Source organism: Agelaius phoeniceus, chromosome 26 (assembly GCF_051311805.1).
Source record: "Agelaius phoeniceus isolate bAgePho1 chromosome 26, bAgePho1.hap1, whole genome shotgun sequence".
Classification (NCBI taxonomy): domain Eukaryota; kingdom Metazoa; phylum Chordata; class Aves; order Passeriformes; family Icteridae; genus Agelaius; species Agelaius phoeniceus.
This window is the reverse complement of record NC_135290.1, coordinates 1,406,776-1,431,335: the sequence shown is the minus strand read 5'-3', so window position 1 is coordinate 1,431,335 and position 24,560 is coordinate 1,406,776. Positions and strand designations below refer to the sequence as shown.

General features: G+C 46.9%; 1 protein-coding gene across 4 annotated transcripts in view; it reads left to right on the top strand.

Moving 5' to 3' along the window:
- Positions 1 to 24,560, top strand: part of KANSL1 (KAT8 regulatory NSL complex subunit 1) — a 77,111-nt gene that overhangs the window by 10,361 nt on the left and 42,190 nt on the right. For all 4 annotated transcript variants that reach the window (XM_077190760.1, XM_077190761.1, XM_077190762.1 and 1 more), the window contains one exon: positions 6,032 to 7,394. In XM_077190760.1, the coding sequence (XP_077046875.1) occupies positions 6,115 to 7,394 (1,280 nt within the window). In that variant the 5' untranslated portion in view covers positions 6,032 to 6,114. The remainder of the gene's footprint in view (positions 1 to 6,031; positions 7,395 to 24,560) is intronic.

Sequence of the window (24,560 nt, the reverse complement as noted above, 5' to 3'; positions counted from 1 at the left end):
TAGCAGAAGGTGGACTTTAAAGATTTCTAATTTTCAGCTCTCAAACGTTAGGAAACATCTCTGTGAAATCTTTATAACTTCCTGTCAGGGTCTGCAGCGACAGGATGTGATGGGAAGGTTACTGCGAGGTTGCTTTGCACTAAATGAGGAAGAGCAAGCCCAGCTCAGGCTGTAATTGCGGCCGTGGAAAAGAACCTGTGATGTGTGAGCGAGCATCACCTTTGATTAAACTGCTCTGGAGCCGGTGTCGCCCGTGGTGGGCTGTGCTCTCCTCTGAGATCAGCCAGCTGAGCTCTCTGTCCTGAGGATCCTGAAGTGCAGTCAGGATAAAGTCTGTAAACTTGGCTGCCAGCTTGGGCAGGGCTCTGCTGGTTTGGGAAATTTAGCTCTGCTCCCCTTTGGGCTGTTATTTCCTCTTGAGGACATGGCCAGTTATCCCAAGGACTTCTTGTAGGGACAGCCTTGTTCTAAAATGCTAAGTATGAAATATGAAGTATTTAAGGTGATGCCAATTTGTGGGGCAGGGGGTTGTTGAGGGTATGGCCAGTTATCCCAAGGCACTCTAAAGGACTTTCTGTAGAGACAGCCAATGCCTTGTTCTAAAATGCTAAGTATAAAATATGAAGTATTAAGGTGGTGTCACTTTATGGGCCAGAGGGGTGTTAAGGGTTTTGGAAACAGTTATATGCTTTTGAGCAAAGGTGTGTGAATGAAAATGTATCTTTAAAATTAAAAGGCAATTCTGTTTTTTGTTTAACTTGCTCTCTGAGTCCTGAGTTCAGTTTTTCATATTTCCTGGGCAACTTGCCCAGATTATGCGAAAGAAAAACAAAATCTTTCTGATACTGGATGGGGGAGACCCAGATTTCACAATTAAAGCTTTCTAAAATTTTATTTTATTTTTTATTTTTTGTCTCTGACAGGCTGCTGCTTTCTGCAGATGTCCCATTATTATTTTTGAAACATATTTATTTTGATTTGACTCTAAACTGCAACTTTGTTCTGAAAAGTAGCTTAACAGCAATGGGTATTTTTATCTCCAGCCACTTATTTTCCAGGTGAAGGCATTCTTGCTTTGAATTAATCACTTTTCCAGATTTTTTTGGCAGTGATGACAGTTAATCTTGCTTTGTGGCTTCTGTTTTTCTTTCTGACATCATATTGATGAAACCTCCTTTACCTCAGATGATGCAATTGGTTTGGTTTATTTATATCCAGTGAGAGTTCGCAGGCGTAAGAGAGAATTATTCTTGCAGAAAGAGATCTCAGAGTTGACCAGACCCTGCCACTCATGTGGACAAGGAAGTGGAAACAGCAGCTTTTAGTTTAATCTTGAGGGCTTCTCTTTGGAAACAAACAAAAGTGGAGCTCAGTAGTATTTCTGGTATGTTCTTACTACTAAAATTCTTATTTTTCCCTGGGAGATTAGGTGCAAGTCTGTAGTGCTAATAGCTGTGGAATGTACTCGTGTGTGTGTTTTAAAAATCTGTGGTTCTTGTGTATGTTCTTAACCATTTTTTAATGGATATTTAAAAAAAGAGCCTGTTTCCCAAATGTGGGTCATTGCAAGCACACGGTCTGCACGTGATAACTGGCTTATCAATAAGGTGATCGTCCTGTACTTGCCTGTCACGTTTCCTTAATTAAAGCTTTGAGAGTTGCTTCTCATGTAAATCCCTTTCTAAATTGGTAAACACCTGTCTTACGACTACAAAATGTTGAGAGGTGATAACAAAAGGCACATAGAGAATCTGTTATGTACAGTTGTAACTTGGGTAGATGGACATTGTGGATGTGGAAAATATTTCTAGGGCTCAGGGAGTTGCTGTGTGTTGTTATCTGCTGAGGTTAGCACAGATGATGTGTTTTACTTGCAAAATGAAGTGTAGAGGGATTTTATTTTACCAAGTTAGGGGTTTTTTTTGTGTGCTTTGTTTTGGTTTTTTGACTGAAACATATTTGTAACCACACGGGCTCAAGAGTTGTCTGTGCTGTAGATTTGTAGTGGGGGAGGAGAGGGGAAGTGGGAATTGGTAGAATGCTCACTTCCTCCAGGGTAACTCTGCTTCTATTGCTTCTAACAGCACCTTGGTGTGCGTCAGGAAATGGGTGCTGGGGACTGCTTGGGCTGAAGGGCTTTCAGGGTGCAGTAATGCAGAATTTGGGGTCGTGTCAGGGAGTTAAACCACAATCCAGGAACATAAATGTGTGAGGTAGGTGTGTGTGTGTGGCCAGGCAGTGCAGGGAGGGATGGAGGACACAGGTGATGGAGCCAGGTGGGTGCCATGGTGGGATTGATGTCATGGACAGCCCTCCCCATGTTTCTCATGACCCTCACTGGGAGCTCAGTGCCTGGTTTCTCCCCAAGAAATTCCTTCCACAAAGAATTCAGAGAGCCAAAACTTCCTGTGTTTGTTTTGGGCTTATTTTCTGGGGTACTGCACAAAATCACGTGCTTGGAAACCCAGTTCTCCTTCCAGTGTCTGATTGTAAAATTGGTTTTTAGAAGCAGAGGGTGTTGAATAAGTCAGCAGGCCAGGGGATTGTTTTCAGGGCTGTCGTGACCCGCTCCTGCTCCCGGTGTAGTGTGACTGGGTGTGTTCCTCCTGCCCCTCTGCCCTCCCAGCTCTGCCCCAGCCGTGTCCCCCTCCTCCTCCGTCTGCTCAGGGCTCCAGGAGCTGCAGCGTTGGCTCAGGAAGGAGCCCTGGTGGCTCTGCTGCCTCCCTGCACTCCTGGGGAGCCAGGGAAGATGGGTGAGTTACGGTTACCCTGGTTTTACCTGCTTGCTGCAGCCTTTCATCTTAGCTCTGTTAATTACTGCTAAGTGCTCTGGCAGTGCTCTGCTTCTGAAGGGAAAATGAAGAACGTTCATTCAGGATTAGCTAAAGACGTGCTGTAAACACCACCACGCTGGCCTTCCAGAGGCAGCTCCTCCTGGACCTGGCCAGGCCAAGTCCAGCACAGGGGTTGTGCCAGGGCTGCTGGAGGCTGGGCTGGGGTTGAGCTGTGCTGGTGGAGCTGGAGCAGTGTCCAGTCACCCTGGCAGCTCTCTGGGGCTGATGCCACAGCAGGAGCTCCTTGGTCCCACGTGTGTCACCTTGAGGGCTGGGAATTAAAGACCCTTGGCAGGGAAAAACAGTGGAAAGAGGGAGCTGTGGGTGCTCACATGGATCTGCTAATACTGATGGGGGACAGCAGTTTCAGTAGAACTTGCCAGCCCAGTTTGAGTCCCAGGAGCAGGCAACAGATTGGGGATAATTCTTGGAATTACTGTGAGACTTAGCAGAATGCTCTGAAAGTTCCTCAGTCTGTGTGAATGACCTTCCCATTCTGTGACCTTTCCTTTTCTTTATTCTCCTTCCTCAGAGATGCTTTAACACCTTCTCCCCTCCAATTCCCCGTTAGGAAGAAATTCCAGATAAGTGTAATACAGCTTTAATAACAACACTATAAACAGAGGGAGGAAACATGCTTACAGATGTTCCTTAATGTCTGTTCCAGCGTTGCTCATAAAAGTTGAGGTCTAATTCAGTGTTAGAGGAGCCAGTGCTGTCCAGTACATAGAGAGTTTATAAGGACTTAAATAAAATACAAAAAATAGACCAAATAATTTTTGGAGGTCATCTATAAGCTGCTAGAACAAAGCCTTATTCTTAGGGGAGGCTTTCCAGGCTTCCAAAGTGCTCTAAATGCTGTCCACTCAAGGAAAAGTGGAGCCAAGGAGGTTTGCAGTAGCTTAGCCAGGAGGATTTGCTGTTTCCAAGTGCGTTTGCTAACCTGGAGGAAAAAGCAGTGTCAAAGTTTTGCTTCCGTTTCCCACTTCTGTTAATTCAAGTTGGTGACCTACAAATTAACTCACTCCAGCCTGCATCTCCTGCAGACTCCTGGCTGTGCAGCTACCTTCATGAAGAGTCATTTAGCTCCAAGGGGAGAGGTTTCTGCTCTTTTTGCACTTGGGTGTTTCCAAAGCCGCTGTGAATGTCTGGTGGTAACTGTGGTGGAGAGCCCTGAGCCAGAGTTCCCTCTGGAAGGGAAACCCACATGTTTCTGCAGAACTGGGAACCTCTTAGGGGCAGTCATCCCCAGTTGTGTGTGTGTCTCTAGTGAAGGTCTTGGAAGGAGGCTGGAGTGGAGGAAGTCTTTATTCTGACAGTCTTCCTCCCTCCTCTCCCAAGGGTGTCTTAGTTACAAGTGGAAAGTTCCCTGCAAGTTCCTTTTTTTTTCATTCTTCCCTGAATAGGCATGTTCAGTTTTTATTTATGGACCCAAATGGTGACTAAAAGCCATTTTCAGTGAGCGTGGCCTAAACTTTTAGACATGCAGATCCTTTTTTAGTAAGGATAAAGTGTAGTCAATTACAGAATACCATAAGTTCTGTGAGCTGGGGACTTGGGAAGCCTGAACCCTCCTCTAGCATCTCAATATTTCTGCTGCAACAGCTTTTTTAAGTGGGTTCCTCTGGGAGTGTATTCTTCCTTCTCTGTCTCCTTCTTCTGTGTCACCTAACTGGATTTTATGGAGAGTGAGTTAGAGGGACTGTTAGCAGGGTAGGGACAGCTCTCAGGACCAGTCCAGGCTGGAGGATGAACAGATGGAAATAATTTTGGGATTCCAGGACTGTGGAGGGTTTGTGTTTTGGACCTGGCGAGGGGCTGGACAGTTGACCCAATGTATGTACTCACTGGAAACCACACAGAGCAAATTTTGAGCCTTCCCTCAAATGGGAATGTGGGTTTGTTTCTCTGTCTCATCTCTGACTTTTCACAAGAATTCAGGTTCTAGTACTTTGATTTTCAGCCTTGATGTCTTTCTGGTCCCTGTTACAGAAAAGCACCTGAATCTGATGTTGGGAGCAACTGGATGAGCCCAGAAACAAAACTGGCTGTGAAATTTTCCTTGTTAAACATATTCAAACTTCAGATAGTCCTTGCTTTTCCTGTAAAGCGGTGCATTAATATGGTCATTGGGGTGTGTTAATGAGCAGCTACAACAAGCTTATGCAAATTTATATGAAATTAGAGGATTGGCATATCAGGCAAGAGATCAGGGCAACTTTTTATTTTAAAGATGATGTGAAATAGCTTATGAAGATGCTAAATAACTTTAGCAGTAAAAGGAAAATAAGTAATTGTTTCACTGGCAGCACAGCCAGTGCTGTGGGGTATTTGAATGCAATTTAAAAAGGCATTTAAAAACACTGACAGTTTCAGTGGTAAGCAAAGTGGATGAATGACCAGAGACTTGTAGGTGGATGGGAAGAGGCTGCAGTGTAGAGAAACAAAGAGTTTTTAGTTCTTTAGTTATTTCTTTTTACTTGTTTGCTCTAGTTGAGTTAAACCCAGGCTTACTCTGACAGTCAGCGTAGAACTCCTCTGTGCGTGTGTGGGTTAATCTTTATCCATGCTCTTGAAAGAGAAATGGGAATTGCTAACACTGGAAATCACCTGGCTCATTCGGAAATGTACTTCTGGGAAAGTAGGTTTCGTATACACCAGGGAAGAGACTTTCTTGAAATCCCGGTTTCAGGGAAGCAGTGGGGTTCCTTCAGCCACTGGGAATTTAAGCATATGGAGATTTGTTCCCCTCAAGCCCTGTCTGTGTTACATGTTATAGTCAAATTTGTCATTTTTAAGACCCCTGAGCTGGCAGTAGAAGCGCTGAAAGCTATTTCATAGGTGTAGCTCAGGGATTTTAATGATGAAGTTGGCGAGCTGCTGGCATTGAAGAATAGGAGCATCCAGGGCTGGAGCTTTCACGGAGGCCTGGAAGGGTTCTGTGAAAGATGGGAGTAGCAGTTACAGACAGGCACCAACTGTGGGAGATGCTGGGTTCTGGAGGGCTGCGTGTTCCTGTTTCTGTTCCCTGGTGCTGCTCTGCTGAGCAGCTGGGGCTCCGGGGGGAGGAGGCCGCGCTCAGCGTTGGCGAAGCGCGAGCGTCGCGTCCACATCTCGCTGCCGTTTTCAAAGCGTTTTTTGATTTATTCCCTCCCAAGTGCGGCGCCTGACTGTGTGTTTTGCCTTCCCCCGTGCAGGCTGCCCTCGGGAGCGGCAGTGGGAGGCAGTGGAGCTGGCCTCGGCAGCGGGAGAGGCTGGACTTCCCGTGTGTCTGTGCTGAATGGCTGCGATGGCGCCCGCTCTCACTGACGCAGCAGCCGAAGCTCACCACATCCGATTCAAGCTGGCTCCCCCGTCCTCCACCTTGTCGCCTGGCAGTGCCGAGAGCAACGGCAACGCCAACAACATCCTCCTGGCTGCCAACGGCACCAAAAGGAAAGCCATTGCTCCGGAGGATCCCAGTCTAGATTTCCGAAACAACCCCACCAAGGAAGAGCTGGGCAAGCTGCAGCCGCTAGTGGCCTCTTATCTCTGCTCGGATGTAACATCTGTCTCTTCAAAAGAGCCTCTGAAGCTGCAAGGAGTCTTCAACAAGCAGACAGTCCTTAAATCTCACTCTCTCTTATCTCAGTCCTTTTTGAAAACAAGTGATCTGTTGGGGAGGCAACCAGTGTTGGAATTCACTTTGGAGAATCTAAAAACAATGAGTACTAATAGCCAGCCACCTCTCCCACAAGCGCCTGTGAATGGCTTGGCCAAGAAATTGGCCAAAAGTACCAATTCAGACCATGAAAACTCTAGTTCTCTGAATGGTGGGAAGTGTGCTTCTCCTTCTGCTGCCCTCCAGACTGTTGACTATAATACGGGAGGTTCTGAATTGGGGGACTTGAAGACCGGCTTGACCAATTGCACTCTTCCACACAGAAGCCTTGATGCAGAGCACGCAACTCCCTTTAGCAATAATAGCACTGCAAATAAATCCTCCCTAAACTCCGCAGAGCAGCAGTGGGTGCTGGAGGGCGGCAGCGGGGACGCGCGGGTGCCCGGTGCCGGTAAGCTGGAGGAGCAGAAGCCCTCCGTGCTGCCTGGTCACCACAGCGCTCTGGACTCGGAGATGAGGACCAGGGCCCTGCTGCGGCGGCAGGCGGACATCGAGAGCCGAGCCCGGCGGCTGCAGAAGCGCTTGCAGGTGGTGCAGGCCAAGCAGGTGGAGAGACACATCCAGCAGCAGTTGGGCGGCTTCTTGGAGAAAACGCTGAGCAAGCTTCCAGCCTTGGACCCCCTGAGGCATCGGAGCCAACTGATGCTGACCAGAAAAGCAGAAGCAGCCTTGAGGAAAGCTGCGAGCGAGACAGTTACTTCGGAAGGCCTGAGCAACTTCCTGAAGAGTGATTCAATATCAGAGGAACTGGAGAGATTCACGGCCAGCGGCATGGCCAACTTGAGATGCAGCGAGCAGGCCTTTGACTCGGATGTCACTGACAGCAGCTCGGGGGGAGAGTCGGACGTTGAAGAAGAGGAACTGACCAAAGCAGACCCAGAACAACCCCACGTACCACTGTAAGTAGCACTCACTTGTTTCCTTCTGGTGGTGGGCAGCAAGGTGGAAGGTGGCAGATAGAAATAGCGTTTTTGTAGGAATCCTAAATTTTGGACGGTCTTGGGTCAAAGAATTATTAAAACTGGTGTGGTGTGGTTTGCAGCACGTAGAGCACTGAAGATAAAATTCCTCATGCTTACTGGAAATAGTCTTTGGTGGTTTTGGAGCAGCAAGTCGTGGAGATAGTGGCTGGCTGGAGTAGTGTGAGCTGCAGATACAAACCTGGAACGTTTCTCTCCAAGATGCTTTGGTGCTGTCTCCTGAAAGGAAATGTTTGTTGTTTTACAATGGGAATATGTGTTATAAACCTGTTGTGTAAAGTAAGGCCAGTCTGGATCTGTGCAGCTGACAGTATATTTATCATCGGGGAATTATTTTATTTGTTAAATGGACTGCCTGGAAAAAAGTACTCAGAAAGGATTTGGTTCAAGTGCCAGCGGAAGTGTGAAACGAGTGTGTTCCCTTCTTGAATCTGGGAAATTACTGCTGGGAATTTTCTTCTTGTCTGTGAGTTGCATTAAATGATGACAACAGCTTCATAATTATGTTGTTAACTGGATGCTGTTTGCATAAGTATTAGCTGTCAGTGTGTGTGTGGAGGAGGAAGATCCTTCTCAAGGCAAAAGGTCTTGAGACAGGTCAGGGAAGAAGGGATTTTTTTGTTCCAAACCCAGAATTTTCCCTGGGAGTGCATACCTGGGAGTTTTTTCCCCTGGGAGTGTTTTGCAAAAATCTCTTAAAATCTCATATTCTGAGTCTAGTCTGTGTGAAATCTTGCTTGCATCAGTAGATGGTCTCTTCCACCCCGATGGACGTGTTGAACCTCAGTCTGTGAAGTGTCATTATGGTCAACAAAAAGATCCCAGCATGGGCACAGGGTCCTGGCTGGAATGCCAGTGGCTTTCACATCCAGGCTGGAAATAGTCACCAGGACTTCTGAATTCCTGCACTGTCCTGGGGTTGTTCATATCTCTCTGGAGAAATCTTTGAATGGATTTGGATACCTTTTGTCCGGGCTGTGTTAGTGACTGGTCGAGGGCTGTGTGACACAGATTTTACTGAGCTGGGTGGATGTGAACTGTGGGCACTTGGTAACTTCAGCATCCTCTGAGAACATGCTCATGTGGATGGGTGCCGGTAACCAGATGTTACAGCTTTTGAATATCAGATTCCAGCTAAATGTCACATTGTGTTTTGGGATGGTGGCGCAGGATGAATTTCTGTGTGTGAAGTTGTAAATGTGGCTTGAGATTGGGTTTTTCCCAGTGCAAAGCTGGTAGCTAGCTTATCATGTGATCTCTCCTGGGTGGACATAAAAGGCCTTCTTGTGCTGTTAGAAACAAGAGTTTAGTAACTTTATTCCTGTTTTATAACATCCACAAACTTACTGTTGGGATTAGTAATAGAATTGTATTTCTAAGCCTTGTAGTAGTTATTGGAGGAGACATTTGATGAAAAATCTGTCCAAAATAATATTAAATTTCCCATATTGTGGGTTTCATGGCTTCACGTGTTGTCTAACAAAGTGAAATTTCTTTGCCACTCCTTAATCCCAAGAGGAAGTGCAGCATTCAGAGCCATGGCGCATGAAATTCTTTGCTGACTTTTCCGCCCCTTGCGTTAGTCACGCCTTCACGTTCTGAGTGCTCTTAAAAAGCCCAAGATTCGAAAGCTAATAAAAAAGCTGATCCCTCTGTTGTCTCTGGGTTCAGAAGCTGGTGTGTATGCATGCTGGCATCTAGGCCAGGCCCACCAAAGCCCGTGTAAAGTTGGTGCCTGTGGCTATTCGGGAATGAGCCATGCTGGCACTGGCCGTCCTGTTGGATGGGTGCTGTGACATTGGCCCAAGCTCTGGCACTGCCGAGCTCGGTGCCTGTTGGTGCTTGTCAGTGGAGCTCCTCAAGTCACCCTTAAGAGCTGGTAGAAGCTTCTGAGCACATCTAAATGCCATTCTTCTCCAGCAGTGCCAGGAGGCAGGAAGGGAAGAGCTGAGTTTTCCACTGGGAAGCTGCCTTGGACCAGCTGATGGTACAGAGCCATTGTTGGGCATCTGTGTGAGTGCAGAGGCTGCTCAAGGAGGGCTGGAGTTTTTGTTTTTCTGAATTTACTTCTTTAGAAGGAAGACATGAACCCTGATTATTTTAATTTTGATAGTGAGATGGAATATCTCAGTGTGTAATGGAGGCATTCCAAGCCCACCTGGATGTGTTCTGTGTGTAACCTGCTTTAGGAAACCCTGCCTTGGGTGATCTCCAAAGGTCCCCTTCCAACCCCAGCAGTTCTGTGATTCTGTACATGTCTCATTGCTCACCATCCCTTGGTTCTGCATTGCTCCTGGATGCCCCTGCTTTGCCCCCAAAAATCTGCTGTTTGCCTCTAGACCTTCAGTGAGAGCTGTGGCACCAGCAGTGTCTCAGAGCCTGCTGGCCATGAGTGGCCATGTCACCGACCACCTCAGAGATTCAAGTAGGAGCACCCAAAAGAGACAAAGACATGTTTACATCATGCTTAGATAAGAGCTGACCTTTGAGTTTTTCTGGTGTGGTGACATTCCAGAACCGGTATCTGGTCAAGGACAGACTTTGAAGCATTTGTACTGTTCTGACCTGCCTGATCTCAGCCACAGAGCACCATCTCCCTGAGAAATTCTTCATTCCAGTGGTGTTAGGGATGTATCAGAACTTGGTAGGTCCTTTTAAAGCACTCCCAGACCTGCTGCCCAGGAAGGTGCTGCCATTCAGGCGCATAACCAGGCCATCGTGTAATGCATAAACAAAGCAGGGAGGGATTTGTTACACCTTTGGGAAGCCCTGCCAGCCGTGGGCTTGGTTTGAGGAGGTGCTCCTGGTTCTCAGGCTGCCGATGGATGGGGAAGGCAGGTGTGTGCAGGCAGGGCTGGGTTGTGCCGAGTCCTTTGCTTTGTGTGCATCAAGGACCACCCTGCTGGATTGTGTCTGCTGCCAGGTCAGCAATGCACAGGTCTGCTTCACAGCTGGGATTGCCTAGAGCAGTGTGAGCAGTGCAGAGTGAGGATCAGGAGAGCAGCTTTGCCTTTGCCAGGAGGTGAGGAAGGAAGGCAGGTGGGAGTCTCCCCTGTGGAGGAGAATCCAAACTTCCTTGGCTGGGTGTGACTGGAGGCAGCAGTGCCTGAGAAACCTGTGCGACTGTGAAAGAGCCCAGGTGCCCTTTGGGGCTGGGCAGGCCCTGGCACAGGTGCCCAGAGCAGCTGGGGCTGCCCCTGCATCCCTGGCAGTGCCCAAGGCCAGGCTGGACAGGGCTTGGAGCAGTTTGAGACAGTGGAAGGTGTCCCTGCCCATGGCAGGGGTGGCACTGGATGAGCTTTGAGGTCCCTTCCAAGGCAAACCATTCCATGGTTTTATGTTGCTGTCAGCATGCTGGAACTGCTTGTGAAATGTGGTTCAGAGAAGGATGTGGAATTCTTCCCAGTGCTGGAGGGCTGCTGGCTGAAATCTGGTTTGTGTGGCTGAGTGATGGTTTAGGAAGTCACCAAAGTCCTGTTGTTTTTCTGTGTCCCTGTGCTAATACATTTAAATAGGAAATATTTCATGTGGCTTGTACACTTTTATAGCAGGTGCTCTTCTCAGAATGGTGGTTTCTTTGGTTGTGTTGGGTTTGCCTGCAGACAAATTTAATCAGAATTTCTCAATTATTTTTGGCTGGTTGGTGAACCTATGCTATGCAGTGATGTAGACATGAGCTGGTGAGTGGTAGGTGATTTAGTTCAACTTCAGTCTGTACCATGGAAAAATTTTCTGAAAAGGTAATGAAACCAAATATTTAACTGGGACTTATCTTTTAGCTCATGGTTTTCTTATCTGGAAAGTCACTGTTTGGTTGGCAGTTGCATCGAGCTGCTGAGAGGGAACTGAAGTTCCTAGTGACCAACTTCTCACACCCCTGGCTTCCCACAGAACCTTTCCAAGGGTCAGACAGTCCCTACAGTATTCACTTGTGGTTGTTATGATGCCTATGGCCACAATGCCTGAGCACACTTTAATTATTCCCATTTACTGAAGGGAAATCCCAGCACCTTCTGCACTTTGGTGTTGCAGTGAATCATTTCACAGCCTGTGTGTTGTCTCCTCCCTGCACTGCGTCACGTTGTGCTGCTGGGATCTCAGAGTGGCTGGCTTGGAGTAGTAATTAACATTTCTCACAACTGCTTTTCCCAGCACTGATTTCCAAGTCTTGTGTTGGAGGTGAATGCATGGGGCGCTTGGGTTGGGGGTTGCTTGAGGAGTGGCTGCATCAGCTGACTGAGAAATGGGATTATGGGATTTTAATCTTTTCCCTTGATTATGTTTTTCAAGTGATAAATGATAATGAAGCCTGTATCTCAAAGCCCATTAAATAATATTTCTCAAATCCATGACTTTATGGAGCTGTGGTTCAGATGGCAGATCCCACACGTAATTCAGAAATCAAATCCCACACCATGGGGACTAAGGAAACTTTTCCTGGTCACAAACATATTTCACTAAATTATTTATGCAGAGCAATCCTAAAAGTTTGTCTCTTACTCTTTATCACTTTTTCAGTCACCTGCTTGACACTTTGGGTGCTTTTTGTTGAATTTTAGCTGTGCTTGTGGGTACTGATGACAGCAGGGTGCTTAACTGTATTTTTTAGCTGTTTATGAGAACTTGCTTGTGTATTGTCTGAGTTGTTAGTCTCAGCAGTGATGTGCTGGTCAGGAGAGAAGTCCTGAAAGCTCTTTCATAAAGAGAGAGCAAATCCTGAAGTGTTTTTGCTTAGCCTTTGAAAGCAGAACAATAGAGTGGCTGATTGTTCAAAAATGCTTAATCAGGTATCTGAAGTAAGTAGGACACTCCAAGTCCCTCTTGCTTTTAAGGAAAGAGGGCAAACAAGAATAGTCAGTTATTTCTCAAAGAGATGCTGGTCCTAGTGCACTTTTTACAGACATTATGGGTGTCTAATAAGTTGTTTCTGACTTTTATTAGAGCCTTGATCCTCGTGCAGACCTCAGTGGAGAATGGCAGGGAGGTTTGGTGTAGGTCAGTGCCATCCACAGACCTCAGATAAGGCAGCGTGGTTGTCTTTCATTTGAGAGGGAGTTTGGTGCTTTGGTTTAAATTTATCTATTTGGGCTAAAAGCCCCTTCCACCCCAGAGCAATCTGGGATTCTGTGAACCAGCACTCAGAGCTGGGTCACACGTGCAAGGAATAGCATTTGGATCAGTGCTGTGTGGAGGAAAAGGTTTGAATTTGGTGTGTGGGGTGTTGAATGCAGACAAAGCATCTTTCTGGCAGATGCCTTTAGTGCCCCTGCAGCGTTTTGGGCTGTTCTGTTCAGAGCCAGGTCTTCTCTCCCTGCTTGTCAGGCTGGGCTGGTGTATGGAAGATAATGCAGAGGGCTGGGAATGATTTGTGTCTGGTACTGCCAATAAGCTGCTCTTTGTCTCTCTAGCCCTTACCCAGTGGGGCAGCGAGTAAGAACAGGCTCTAGTTCACATTTTCTAGGAGTTGTGGGTGACACCGTGAATAGGGTTGTGTAAATATTTACTTTACTTTTCATTGGAAAAAGCCTGTCACAACATCTGAAGCAGCAGAAAAAAAAATTTTTTTAGAAGTTTGTGAATGTGAACTGGTGTTAAAAACCCGGTGTGGTACTTATCTGCTTTGCTGCAGTCTCCTCTGAAATTGAAGTCAGTGTTTGAGCGAGGGAAAGGGGCCCTGTTTAGAGCTAATCTCCAATATTGAAGTCTAATATACCTCTGTGGGGGATGGGAAAAGACTTTTACACAGTGTTACACCAGCATCTGCAGGCTGACCCAGCTCGGAGCTGCGTTTTTATTCATGCTGGTACTGACAGAAGACAACAAATGACTGCATGGCTGAGATTACAAGTGGAGCAAGGGTGAACGTGGAATTCCTTAAGGAGGAGATTGTGAAGGTGCTCCCAGGTGTTTTCCTCAAAGATTTTGGGGTTTCATTCTGCAGTGACGTGGGCTTCCCCCCCTTCTGTTCTCTCCTCCCGCGGATCCGTTCTGGTTGCACTCGCTCAGCAGTGCTAGACTTCCAGCTGGGGGAAAATGTTTTTCTTGCTAAACTGGCACTACCCCAAGAGATTTTTCCACGGAGTGTGTTTTGGGCACACCCTGGATGTGGGGCGTTTTGCAAGTGTCTCGTTTCAAGGGCTTGGAGAGCTCCCTGTCTCTGCTGGGCCATCCTCAGATAAAACCTTTTAGGTGGGGGAGAATTAAAAGAATTGGCTTAGGTTTTATTTGCTGGATTTTGGAATGAAAGGAAGGGCTTAAAAATATAAATAGGTGAGGGCCTGTGTATTGACTAGGAATTCAGATGGGAAGTGGGAAGAGAAGCTTGAATTGCCGTTGGGTTTTGTTGCAGTTGCCCTTCTCATCTCTGGAGCCAACTGGGACTGATTCAACTCTCCAGTGCATTTGGAGTTGTCTCTGGTTGTGGCTCTCTGCATTTGAAAGATTTGCTTTCACTTGAAGTACTGGAATGGTTTGCTTAAGTAAGATCCAGCTTCTTCTTTTCTTTACCTTTTTTTTCCTTTTTTTTTCTGTCCTATTTCTTTTCACCCCCCTCTGACCTTCCCTGGGATAAGGTTACTTTCTGGAATGCCTGCTCCAGGTTTGACCTCAGCACTGAACAAGCTATTTATGGGAAGGGTACCTGGCACAGGCATGCCGAGTTAAGGATTTGCTAAGGATGCCTGGGATTTTCCTGTAAAATGTGCTGTTTCATTGCATTGCATCAGCAGTGAGGGGCACGATGCTTTGGTGAAGGAGGATGTTTAAAAGGCGACAGAGTCTTGTGCTGTTGAGACTTCCTGTTCACTGCTTTTGTTACGGGCTCAAAAATTCTGCAGCAAACTGGTCACGTGGAGAGGGTGTTTTCCCTTTTCCTGCCCCTCCCAAACCAGCCTGAGCTCTGTGCCAAAGTGTGCCCTGCCAGTGCTGTCCTGGCTGTGCTGGGCAGGGAGGGTCAGCCTGGACAGAGAGGGCAGATCCAGGCAGGGAGGGTCAGCCTGGGCAGGGAGGGCAGATCCAGCCAGGGAGGGTCACTCTGGGTAAGGATGGCAGCCTGGGCAGGGAGGGGTCAGCCTGGGCAGGGATGGCAGCCTGGGCAAGGAGGGCAGATCCAGGCAGGGAGGGCAGATCCAGGCAGGGAGGGCAGATCCAGGCAGGGAGGGTCACTCTGGGCAGGGAGGGTCAGCTTGGGCCGCGAGGGCAGCCCTGGGCAGTGAGGGCAGCCCCAGGTAGGGAGGGTCACTCTGGGCAGGGATGGCAGCCCTGGGCATGGAGGGTCAGCCTGGGCAGGGATGGCAGCCCCAGGTAGGGAGGGTCACTCTGGGCAAGGATGGCAGCCTGGGCAAGGAGGGCAGATCCAGGCAGGGATGGCAGCCCTGGGCAGGGAGGGTCACTCTGGGCAGGGATGGCAGCCCCAGCATTGAGGGCAGCCCCAGCATTGAGGGCAGCCCCAGGGTGTGTTTGGGGCTGTGTGGGGCCAGGATCTGTCAGGTCAGTGAGGTGAGCTCCTGGCAGATGGAGCTGGCTCCGTTCTCTCCCCATGCTCGTGTGCAAGCACAGTGTCTCAGTGCAAAACGAGATGTTCCCTGCGATAGTGGTGGCACAGCTCGGCTGGCACATCCCGTGACGCGCCTGCTTCTGAGGCACTTCAGTCCCTGCTGCCTTATGAATGAGCACAGGGTGCTCTCTGCACAACTCCCTGATTCTCAGAGAGCCTCTGTTTTAAAGAGGTAGAGCTCCTGGCTGTTCAGTCTGTGCATCCTGCCTCTGTAAATGCACTCACAGAATCACAGAATGCTTTAGGTGGGAAAGGACCTTCAAGTTCATGCAGTGCCACCCCTGCCATGGCAGGGACACCTTGCACTGTCCCAGGCTGCTCCAAACCCCAGTGTCCAGCCTGGCCTTGGGCACTGCCAGGGATCCAGGGGCAGCCCCAGCTGCTCTGCTCAGAATGGAATTCCAGAGAGTTTTGAATGTCATTTTGCTGCCTCAGAAGTGCCTCCTTACAGGGTGGATTTGTGAAAAGTGACTTTGTTTGGCTGCTGACTTAATGAAATACTCAGTAATTTAAAGCAATGCCAAAAAAACGCATAACACCCCCCCCCACTATAATAGTGACTTTTTTAATATTAGGCTCAAAACATTTGATCATCAAATTACCCAAAGAGGGAACTAAGGATGATCAGGGTTCTCCTCATGCAGCAGAGCTTTAGGCTTTTGTATTTTGTGACATTTTTGCAGTTTCCATAGTAACACAACGATGTTGTAAGAAATGTTGCAAGGATTTTATTTGTGTAAGGGAGGACTTTCAAATATTAATGGAAAGCAGTGTGAATTGGAGGGAAATGTGTGTGATGGGAGGCAGAGGGAAGGGTTTGATGTAGTGCCTGGAGTGAGCAGCCATCCGTACATTGAACTGGTCCTGGCCAGCAAACAGGAAAATAAGAGAGCTTCAGTCATCTGGGAAATGTTCACCACGAAGTCTTTCTGGTGCTGTAGGTGAAGCTTGGGGATATCTGCTGTTGCTCCTTCTCCTGGTCCAGGTAAAGAACATTTTGTCTCCAAAGTGCTTCTCATCTCAGCCCATGTGCAGTTAGAGCTTCAGCTCCTCCCATGATGTTAAAGATTTGGAGCTGTTACCCACTGGCATTCATGGGGGGCTTTAGGCTTAGTTGAGATAAAATTGGATGTCTTCATTTAGAAGCCTTGAGGCAGCTCATAGGCTCAATCTGCATTTCCTGAATTCCCTGGTGGCTCCCCTTTAATACCCAGTGCTGAGCTTTAGCTGTTTCAGGGCTGGTGATGTTGCATTAGCAAATCCATTCCACTCCTGAGAGGGAACCAGAGGGGTTTTTTTGTGGGTGCCGTAGACAGAAATTGAGACAGGGATCTGTCTGAGCAGGGCACAGCTTCAGTGCTCAGTGATCCTGGCTCTGCTCTGACAAAATTGAGCTGCTCTGCTCCCAGCTCCTGCTCCCTGTGCTTTGATGGGAGGAGGTGATGGCTCTTCCTGTTCCTGGTGACTTTTTTCTCCCACATCCCAGTGGCCAGGGGCAGAATATTTCTGTTCAGCAGCTGTTGCTATTCCTAGGCCGGGACAGTTGCATGAATAAAAATTGCAGCAGCTAAATCTGCCTATTTTTGTGTGAATTGGAGCCCTTCTCCATGTGACTTCTGCTATTCCCGTGCTGGCTATTTCAAAAAAATGAGACAATCAGCCTTCTGTAGATGTGCATTTTGAATGCAGAACACTTGCAGGGCTCTTGCTCCATGTATGCAACATTTTGTGGTGTTGGTTTTTACTGTCTCAGGCTAAAACAAGAAAATTATTCTCTCTCTGCTCCTTTCGTGTCGTAGGTAGCTCTCCTGCCATTAGCAGAGATTTCTGAAAGTCAAAGGCAAGGTGCTGTTTATACTGAGACAGCAGAAAATAATGTTAAGAAACTAAGCACATTAGGAAATCTCCCAAAGCATCAACCACTTTTCCTACGTCAGGGTGGATTAAATTGATACAAATTAATTTTCAAGTATTTTTCATTGTGATGGACACGGCTGAGTGTCGTGTAATGACTTCTCCAAGGTTCGTTGTGTGTATGTTGGTCCAAATCAGCCCATTTCAAATAAAATAAATCTGTTTGAGTAGTAGCCAGCCACTTAAGGAGGATTCCTCGGTGTGGTGATTCATATTGTGCCTAAAGAGTGCTTTCCATACTCAGCCCTCGCTCTCCCCCCTACCATCCCCCTCTCCCTGCCTCTGGAAATGGGCAGGAAGCCCGAACCAGCTTAACTCTGACTTATTTAAGCCTACTTTTAATAAGTAATACTTGTAAAAAATCTTACCTGAAGGCTCTGATTGACGTTGTGTTGTGTATTAGATGTTAACCTGGTTTATGAAGTGTGTAACTGCTGGTATTTCTTTTTTGGCTGCCTTTTCCCTGCATTTTAAATTCTTCCTAACAGGCTGGAGTTACATCTGCCTCCAGTTACGGTGGTTCTGTGCTGGTTCACTCTTTTGTGTGAATCTTTCACTTGTCAGACCTGCCCCAGTGCCCCTCCTCGAGTATTCATGGCCAGGTCTTTTGAATGGAAAGAGTTCTGTTTCTTTTAGCAGCTAATTCTCCTGCATGCTGCCTCTTGAGATAGTATTTATTTCAAAATGGGATCCTCTGAGGAGAGAAAATGTTCATGACCCATCCTAGTTGTCAGTGGCACAGCTCTGCCTTTGTTTTTCCACCTTTTTCCTCTGTACCAGGCATGCTTTGATTATGTTAAACTCCTGAAACCAAAGCCCTCCAGGCTGGGTACAGGTAAGCCCTGATCAGATTAGCTGCTCTGCAAATTGGGTTGGTTGTTGTGCCAGTGTTTTCTTGTGCTTGAGCAATGAATTTGTGTGCCAGGACAAGGTGCTCCTCTCTGAAAAATTAAAGGAAAAATGACTTGATTGAGTGTTTTAATGGCTTTAGTGAAAATTATCACAGAATATCTGGAGTTGGAAGAGAATCACCACACAGAGACCCCAACAATCCCACCCTGTGCCTCTTTTGCTCCCACATTAAAAACACGCTCTGTGAAAACTTAGTAGTGCTCAGTGACGCAGCTCTTAGAAAGAGGAGGATGAGGAGAAAATGTCGTGGGTGTTTTGTTCGTTGTTGTCACGTCTGTGAAGATTCTGGTTGTGAATTCCCAGCTGCTTTTAGCTGTGATGCTTGGAGCAGCAGTGACTGCAGGACTCCAGCAGGGAGGGAGCCTCTGCAGCCCCTCACAGACTAACGAGGTGGTCCCCACTAATGAGGGTCTGTTCTGGAGCCCAGTGTTACTGGGTGAATCTGCTGGAGGAATCCTCTCTTTATTGTTTTCCTCTGATGTCGCGGCATTCCTCAAAATCCCTTTCATCTACTTCCTGTCTGCTTGTTAACAACCATCTGCATGCAGAGCACTTGGCTACTTTCAGTCTTTGCCTTACATAATTTTAAGTTTTCCCCCCCTCCTCCTTTTGGAGCTTTCTGCTTGGATTTTTTTCCCTCTCTGATGTAGGTGTTTGAATTTTTCAGCTAGTCAAACTAGTACATAAAGTGATCTTCCTGTTCTGGGCTTGCTGCAGTTGTCATACTGGGGAGAAAAAAATTGGTTTTACTTCAATTTATTAGGCACGGGAGAAAACGTTGCTGCCCAGAGCAGCTGTGGCTGCCTCATCCCTGGCAGTGCCCAAGGCCAGGTGGGACACTGGGGTTTAGAGCAGCCTGGGACAGTGGGAGGTGTCCCTGCCCAGGGCTGGGGTGGCACTGGATGAGCTTTGAGGTCCCCTCCCAACCCAAACCATTCTGTGATTCTGTAAAGCTCTGTAATTCTCCTTCCAGTTTGAGAGACTGAAACCAAAATTTTCAAGAAAGCATATCCAGGGAAGCCTTTTCTCTTTTTTTTTTCCTTATTTTTCTGTTTCTACTCTTGGGTCCTACAGAGCTCTGCTGGAGTTTTAAAGTGAGTTAAAACTCACTTTTTATGAGTGATGCTCATTGCCCAGCCATTGGGGATTTTGTTGGATGAGGAATAGTGGGATGTGCCTGTCCTGGTTGCCCTTGGGAACTGCTGACCTGGTACAAATGGGGAGTATTAATTGAAGTAATGGAGCTCTCCTGGGTTTCACTTCATTTCTGAGAGTAGTTTGTCCAAAAGCATCTTGGTTTATTCATTTAGCTGATGCTTGGTGGGATAAAGGGAGTTGTGAGAATTTGTGATTATCTCCTTAGCTGTGGCTCATGCTGCTGTCTCAGAAAGGAGACAGGTAGTTCCCCTCCTCCTCCTCCTCCTCTTCCTCCCTGCCACAGAGAGAGCAGCAGCTGCCTGGCTCCCTCCAGGATTAATCATCTCCATCGAACCTCTGATCAGGTTTTGATACACACTAGGGCAGAGAGCTGATGGAGAAGTGTTGTCTTCATTCACAGAGAGGTCTTGGAGAATGTAGAAATCCATGCAGAAATCTCTCTTTTCCAGTCACTGTAATCGCCTGTTAGCTCAGAGCTGGGTAATGTCACTTCTAAAGCTGCATTTATTGCACAAGATGGTGTGATAATTTCAGAGGGACATTTTCCCTTTTACCAAGGCTCTTTTTTATTTAGATGAAAACGTCCCACCCTCTCTAGTAGTCATGAACTCCCTGGCCCTTCGAGGGAGCTGACAGTGCAGAGCTGCACTGGCTGATCACAGTTCTAGTTCTTACCACAGCTTGTTCCAGCTCCTCTAATGAAAAAAAATTGTCATATCTCTTCCAGAGCTGGGAATCCTCTAGATCTGGGGAGGTGCAAATGTGTAATGCTTTGGCTGCAGGTCCTGCTTGGCCCTTGGACCCTTGCAGGCTGTGCAGGAATGGACTCGCAGCCACGGCTCTTTGTCCCTGCTGCAGTGACTTTTGTGTTGGCTTTTGTTGTGAAACTCTTGGCTTCAGAGTTTGTGAATGTGTTTGAAAACCTCCCATGTGTTGTAGGCTTTCTTCTGACACATGCAGGGAGTTGGATGGGCCGGGAGAAGGATGCACTCCCAAAGCTGGGAACCCTCAGCTCAGGCTGGGGTACCCTGCGATGGATGGGGAGCGGTCCCTGGGGCTGGGAGGGTTCTGAGCCTGTTTGCAGCACTCTCCAGAGCTCCCAGTGGGTTGAGAAGGAGGGTTCTGAGCCTGTTTGCAGCACTCATCAGAGGTCCCAGTGGGTTGGATGGGGCAGGAGAAGGACACAGTCCCAAAGCAGGGAGCCCTCAGCTCAGGCTGGGTACCCTGCGATGGATGGGGAGCAGTCCCTGGGGCTGGGGAGGGCTCAGGCTGTTTGCAGACTCTTCAGAGGTCCCAGTGGGTTGAGGAGGGTTCTGAGCCTGTTTGCAGCACTCTTCAGAGGTCCCAGTGTGTTGAGGAGGGTTCTGAGCCTGTTTGCAGCACTCTTCAGAAGTCCCCCTGGGTTGAGAACCTCTATTCTGTTCCTTGTGTGAACCTTTTGTAGTTTTACCAAGCATTAAGGTCTGGGCAATGTTGTAATACTCCAACTATTCTCATTTGCTGCCTTTCCTCATGGATTATTTGACTGAAGGTTGCCCCAGTTCAGTTTTTTTGGCTCTTATGCTGGCTTTTAGATATGTGAATGTGACATGCTCTGCTTCTGCTTGTAAATAAAAAAACTAAATGAAATAAAAGGCCTCGTATTCACATCTCTAGAAAAGCCCAACTCCTAGAAAGTGGTGACTGCAGGGTGAGTAATGCTCCATTCACTCCCACTCCCTCTTCCCCCAAAAGAACAGGAAAACCCTCCTGAACACATCTTTGATAAAAAAACCCTCCTGATGAGATTGATGTCTTGATTTTTTAAGAGACTGAGGAGATTTGGGATAACGATGGAAGCTCTGCTGCTTGGATGAGATGTTTCAATGCCACCAATCAAAATATCTTCTAAAAATATCCCATCTTCAGGAAGAATCCATTCTTGCAAATTGGAGCCCAGTATTGCAACTGTTGGTTGCAAAGGGTCCAAATTAAAGAAACACACTGATATTCCTCTCTCTTTTCTCCCTTTCCAACTCCTTATAGAAACGCTGGATTATTTATTGCAGACTTCACACAGTATAAAAATAAAATTAGAGTATGAGATGCTCCAAACTGTGGCACTTGAAATGCAGTGCAGTTTGCTCAGAAGGTGGAGAGTGGCCTGATTGCTGTACAGATACTTCTACTCTGTCTCCTGCCTTGTGTCTTGGCATGAAACAAACATTATCTAGTCCTTGTGAAAAGTCCTGGAGTAGAGAGTGTGTCTTGGCTGAACCTGATTGAAAGGGCTGAGGAAAATCTATCCAAGAAAAATAAATTTCTGGTGCAGCAGCCAACAGAGTGTGTGACATGAATCACTTCTGGAGGGATGGGGGTGGTACAGAAAGGTGGTTTTGATTTGGCTCTGGGAAATGTGGATGAAATGGGGGGGTAAAGACCATTTTTATGTGTCCTTACAGACACAATTAAGATACAACCATCTCTTTATAGCCTGGAATAATTCAGTTTGTGGTGTTTTCTCACCACTTCTTGTTCCCATGGCTTCTCTTTCCACCTTGTACCCTGAAGTTTCTGATCTTCTCTAGATCTTGCAGAAGAGCTTCTCCCTTTTCTCCTGCTCTGTGGCCCATGGAGTTGGGTATCTCAGGGCACTGTTGGCTTTCATCCCAGAGGGAGTTTGATGCATTGGTTTAAATTTAACTTTCTTGGGTGAGGTTTTAGCTGTTTTGGGGCAGAGCAGAGGCCTCATCCCCAAAGTGCCAGCAGAGCCCCACAGAGCTGCTGGTGTGGGGTTCCTAGGCTGCCCCAGCTCTGGGGGTGTGATGGTGTTCACAGGGGTCTTAGGATGAGGGTCTGACTCCATGTTTCAGAAGGCTTGATTTATTATTTTATGATATGTATTATATTAAAACTATACTAAAGGAATAGAAGAAAGGATTTCATCAGAAGGCTAAGTAAGAATAGAAAAAGAAAGAATCATAACAAAGGCTTGTGTCTGGGACAGAGTCTGAGCCAGCTGGGCTGTGATTGGCCATTGATTAGAAACAACCACATGAGGCCAATCCCAGATGCACCTGTTGCATTCCACAGCAGCAGATAACCATTGTTTGCATTTTGTTCCTGAGGCCTCTCAGCTCCTCAGGAGAAAAAATCCTGGAGGAAAAGATTTCTCAGAGAATACCATGGCTGCATGGGGTTATTGGTTTGCAGAGGAATCTCACAGGGCTGTTTAGGGAGGGAGGGGACAGGAGCTGAAAATCACCCCTGGCTGCCAAGGGCACGGCTCCCTGCTGCTGTCTGTGGCTGCCTCCTCTCCCTGTCCCTCCCCTTGCTCCTGCAGGTGAGGCAGGAGCTCCCCTGTTTGCATTTACAACAGGGAGGAGCCGTGCAGCAGTGGCAAACCTGCCACGTCTGCTCGACACAGACCCGCATTGTCCTTGACGAGGAAAGAGCCTTCCAGTAACTCACCTTGCCAGCAAGAAATAAGATTTCTTTTTTCTCTTTTTTTTTTTTTTTTTATTATTAAGAGCAGCTGAGTTGCTTGGAATCAGTGTGGTGTTTAGTGACACCCAAGGAGGATGTACTTTTGTGAATAGAAAATGCTGCTTAATTGCTCAAGACAGCAGTTTATTCTTTCACGTTATGGAATTCCAGTCTGTGTGAACCCAGCAATGTGGCTCTGAAGTCATTATTTTGATTTCTTGCTCGCTGCCTTGACGTAGTAGAAAGCGTCTCTCCCTTGCAAAATGAAATGCTGAATCTGTTTTAAATGAGATTAAATTAATACTGTGTTCTGGGGGGCTCCTTTACAAAGAATCAGCAGCATTCTGCTCTTCTGCAGGACTGTGTTAATCATCAGACATGAGCTGAAGGACTGTGGCCACATAAAGCTGTGTAACAGCCCAGCAGAAAGCTGGAAAATGCTGAGGGGGATAACTCAGGTATCTCTGGGAAGAGAAGCAGGCTGCAGGAATCCTGAGTCACAGAAATAAATGTAATAGACTATATGTTTCCCAAACAGCAGCTGAATCCGACTGTTCCAAAATAAAATGGTTTTGTTTTCTCTTTCACATGTGACGTACAGTCCTTTTTATAGCTTCTTGTGTTTTTTTTAAGCTATAGGGAATTGTGAATGACTTGTGTGAATTTATAGTGAGTTTTGAAAGGCTCGGAAGCATTTTGGAGTGTGTGTGTGTGTGTATGTACACACTCTGTGCGTGGTACACAACCAACATTTTAAAGAAGTCTCTGTGTTTATTTAGACCCCAGCAGTTTGAGGCCCTTGCTCTCATCTCTGTAGTTACAGGTATGGTTAAGTTTGTTGGCTGCAAGGAGGAAATATGCAGTTACTTTTTCAATGCAATCTCATTAGAATTTTATTAAAGCAGGTTTTAGGGCAAGCAGGAGGTGAGGTGTAGGTCACTGGGTAAAAACAAGTGTGTTTTGAGAGCTTGAATATGGAATCTTAATGTGTGTGGCAGAGTTCATCCATGTTGGTTAGAGGTTATTCTAAAGTTTGAAACACGAGGTTTAACATCTCTTCTGGAATTTTTATCTTTATGTGGATAGAAGAATGCAAAATACTTAAACATGGTTCAATTCCTATATCTTGGTGCCTTGTTTCTGGCTTCTGCACCACCGGTGTTTTATCTTAGTTCTCTGACTTGCTGTGGCAAAAGCAGAGAGCTGTTAGATAAGGAGCTTTTAAAGATGTGACTTGTCAGTAAGAAAACAGCCTGTAAGCCTTGCTTAGTCAGCCTTTAGATGAAATTAAGTGGTTGCAAATTAATTTGATCTTAATAAATTAAACTGAATGGAGTTACCAGTTTGTCCAGGACTTTGTTTATACGGTCCAATAGACTTCTTGGAGCTTTTATTTTTGTTGTAAGTTCTGTTTTTATATCAGAGGACATAAATCATGAGTTCTTTGTTGCCTTATGAAGGTCAACATCAGGATTCTCCTGTATCAGTCTGGACTGGTGTCTCTGGGGAGGAAAGTTTTGCCCAAAACCAGTAGCTGCTGCATTTTAGCTCACATCAGCTTTACTCTCCCCTTTTTTCTTCCCCACTGGAGACTCTGAAGGCATCTGCTGCTCCATTTTTAAATGGAAGAGGATATCCTGGAGATTAAATACTGCCTGTGCATGCTCTGTGTCTCAAGCTGCAGTTGTAACAGCATTGCCTATTGCCCCAGATCCTCAAGGATGAGGCTTTCACAGGCTCTTAGCAGGAATAGTTGGCATAGTTTGCATGCAAAGATGATTCTTTAAAGTAAAATAAGTATAAATTATCCTTGACCGAAGCCCAAGTGGGTTTTTGCAGCATTTTGGTTTTTTTTTTCCTTAGGGAAATAAGGGGAAAGTGCTGCTCTGGGAGGTAAGGCTTTATCTGTGGAATGTGCCTAAACATCCTCTTGTAACCCTTCCCTGGTGAGCACAAAGCATCTGTGCTGTCTGTAAAACCGTTTGCATTGAGCTGAGGAAGAGCTGGGATCAGAAAGGGCCTTGGTGCTTCTCTGAGGTTCACTGGGTCACTGTGGCCACCTCTGTGCACTCCCCGAGCTC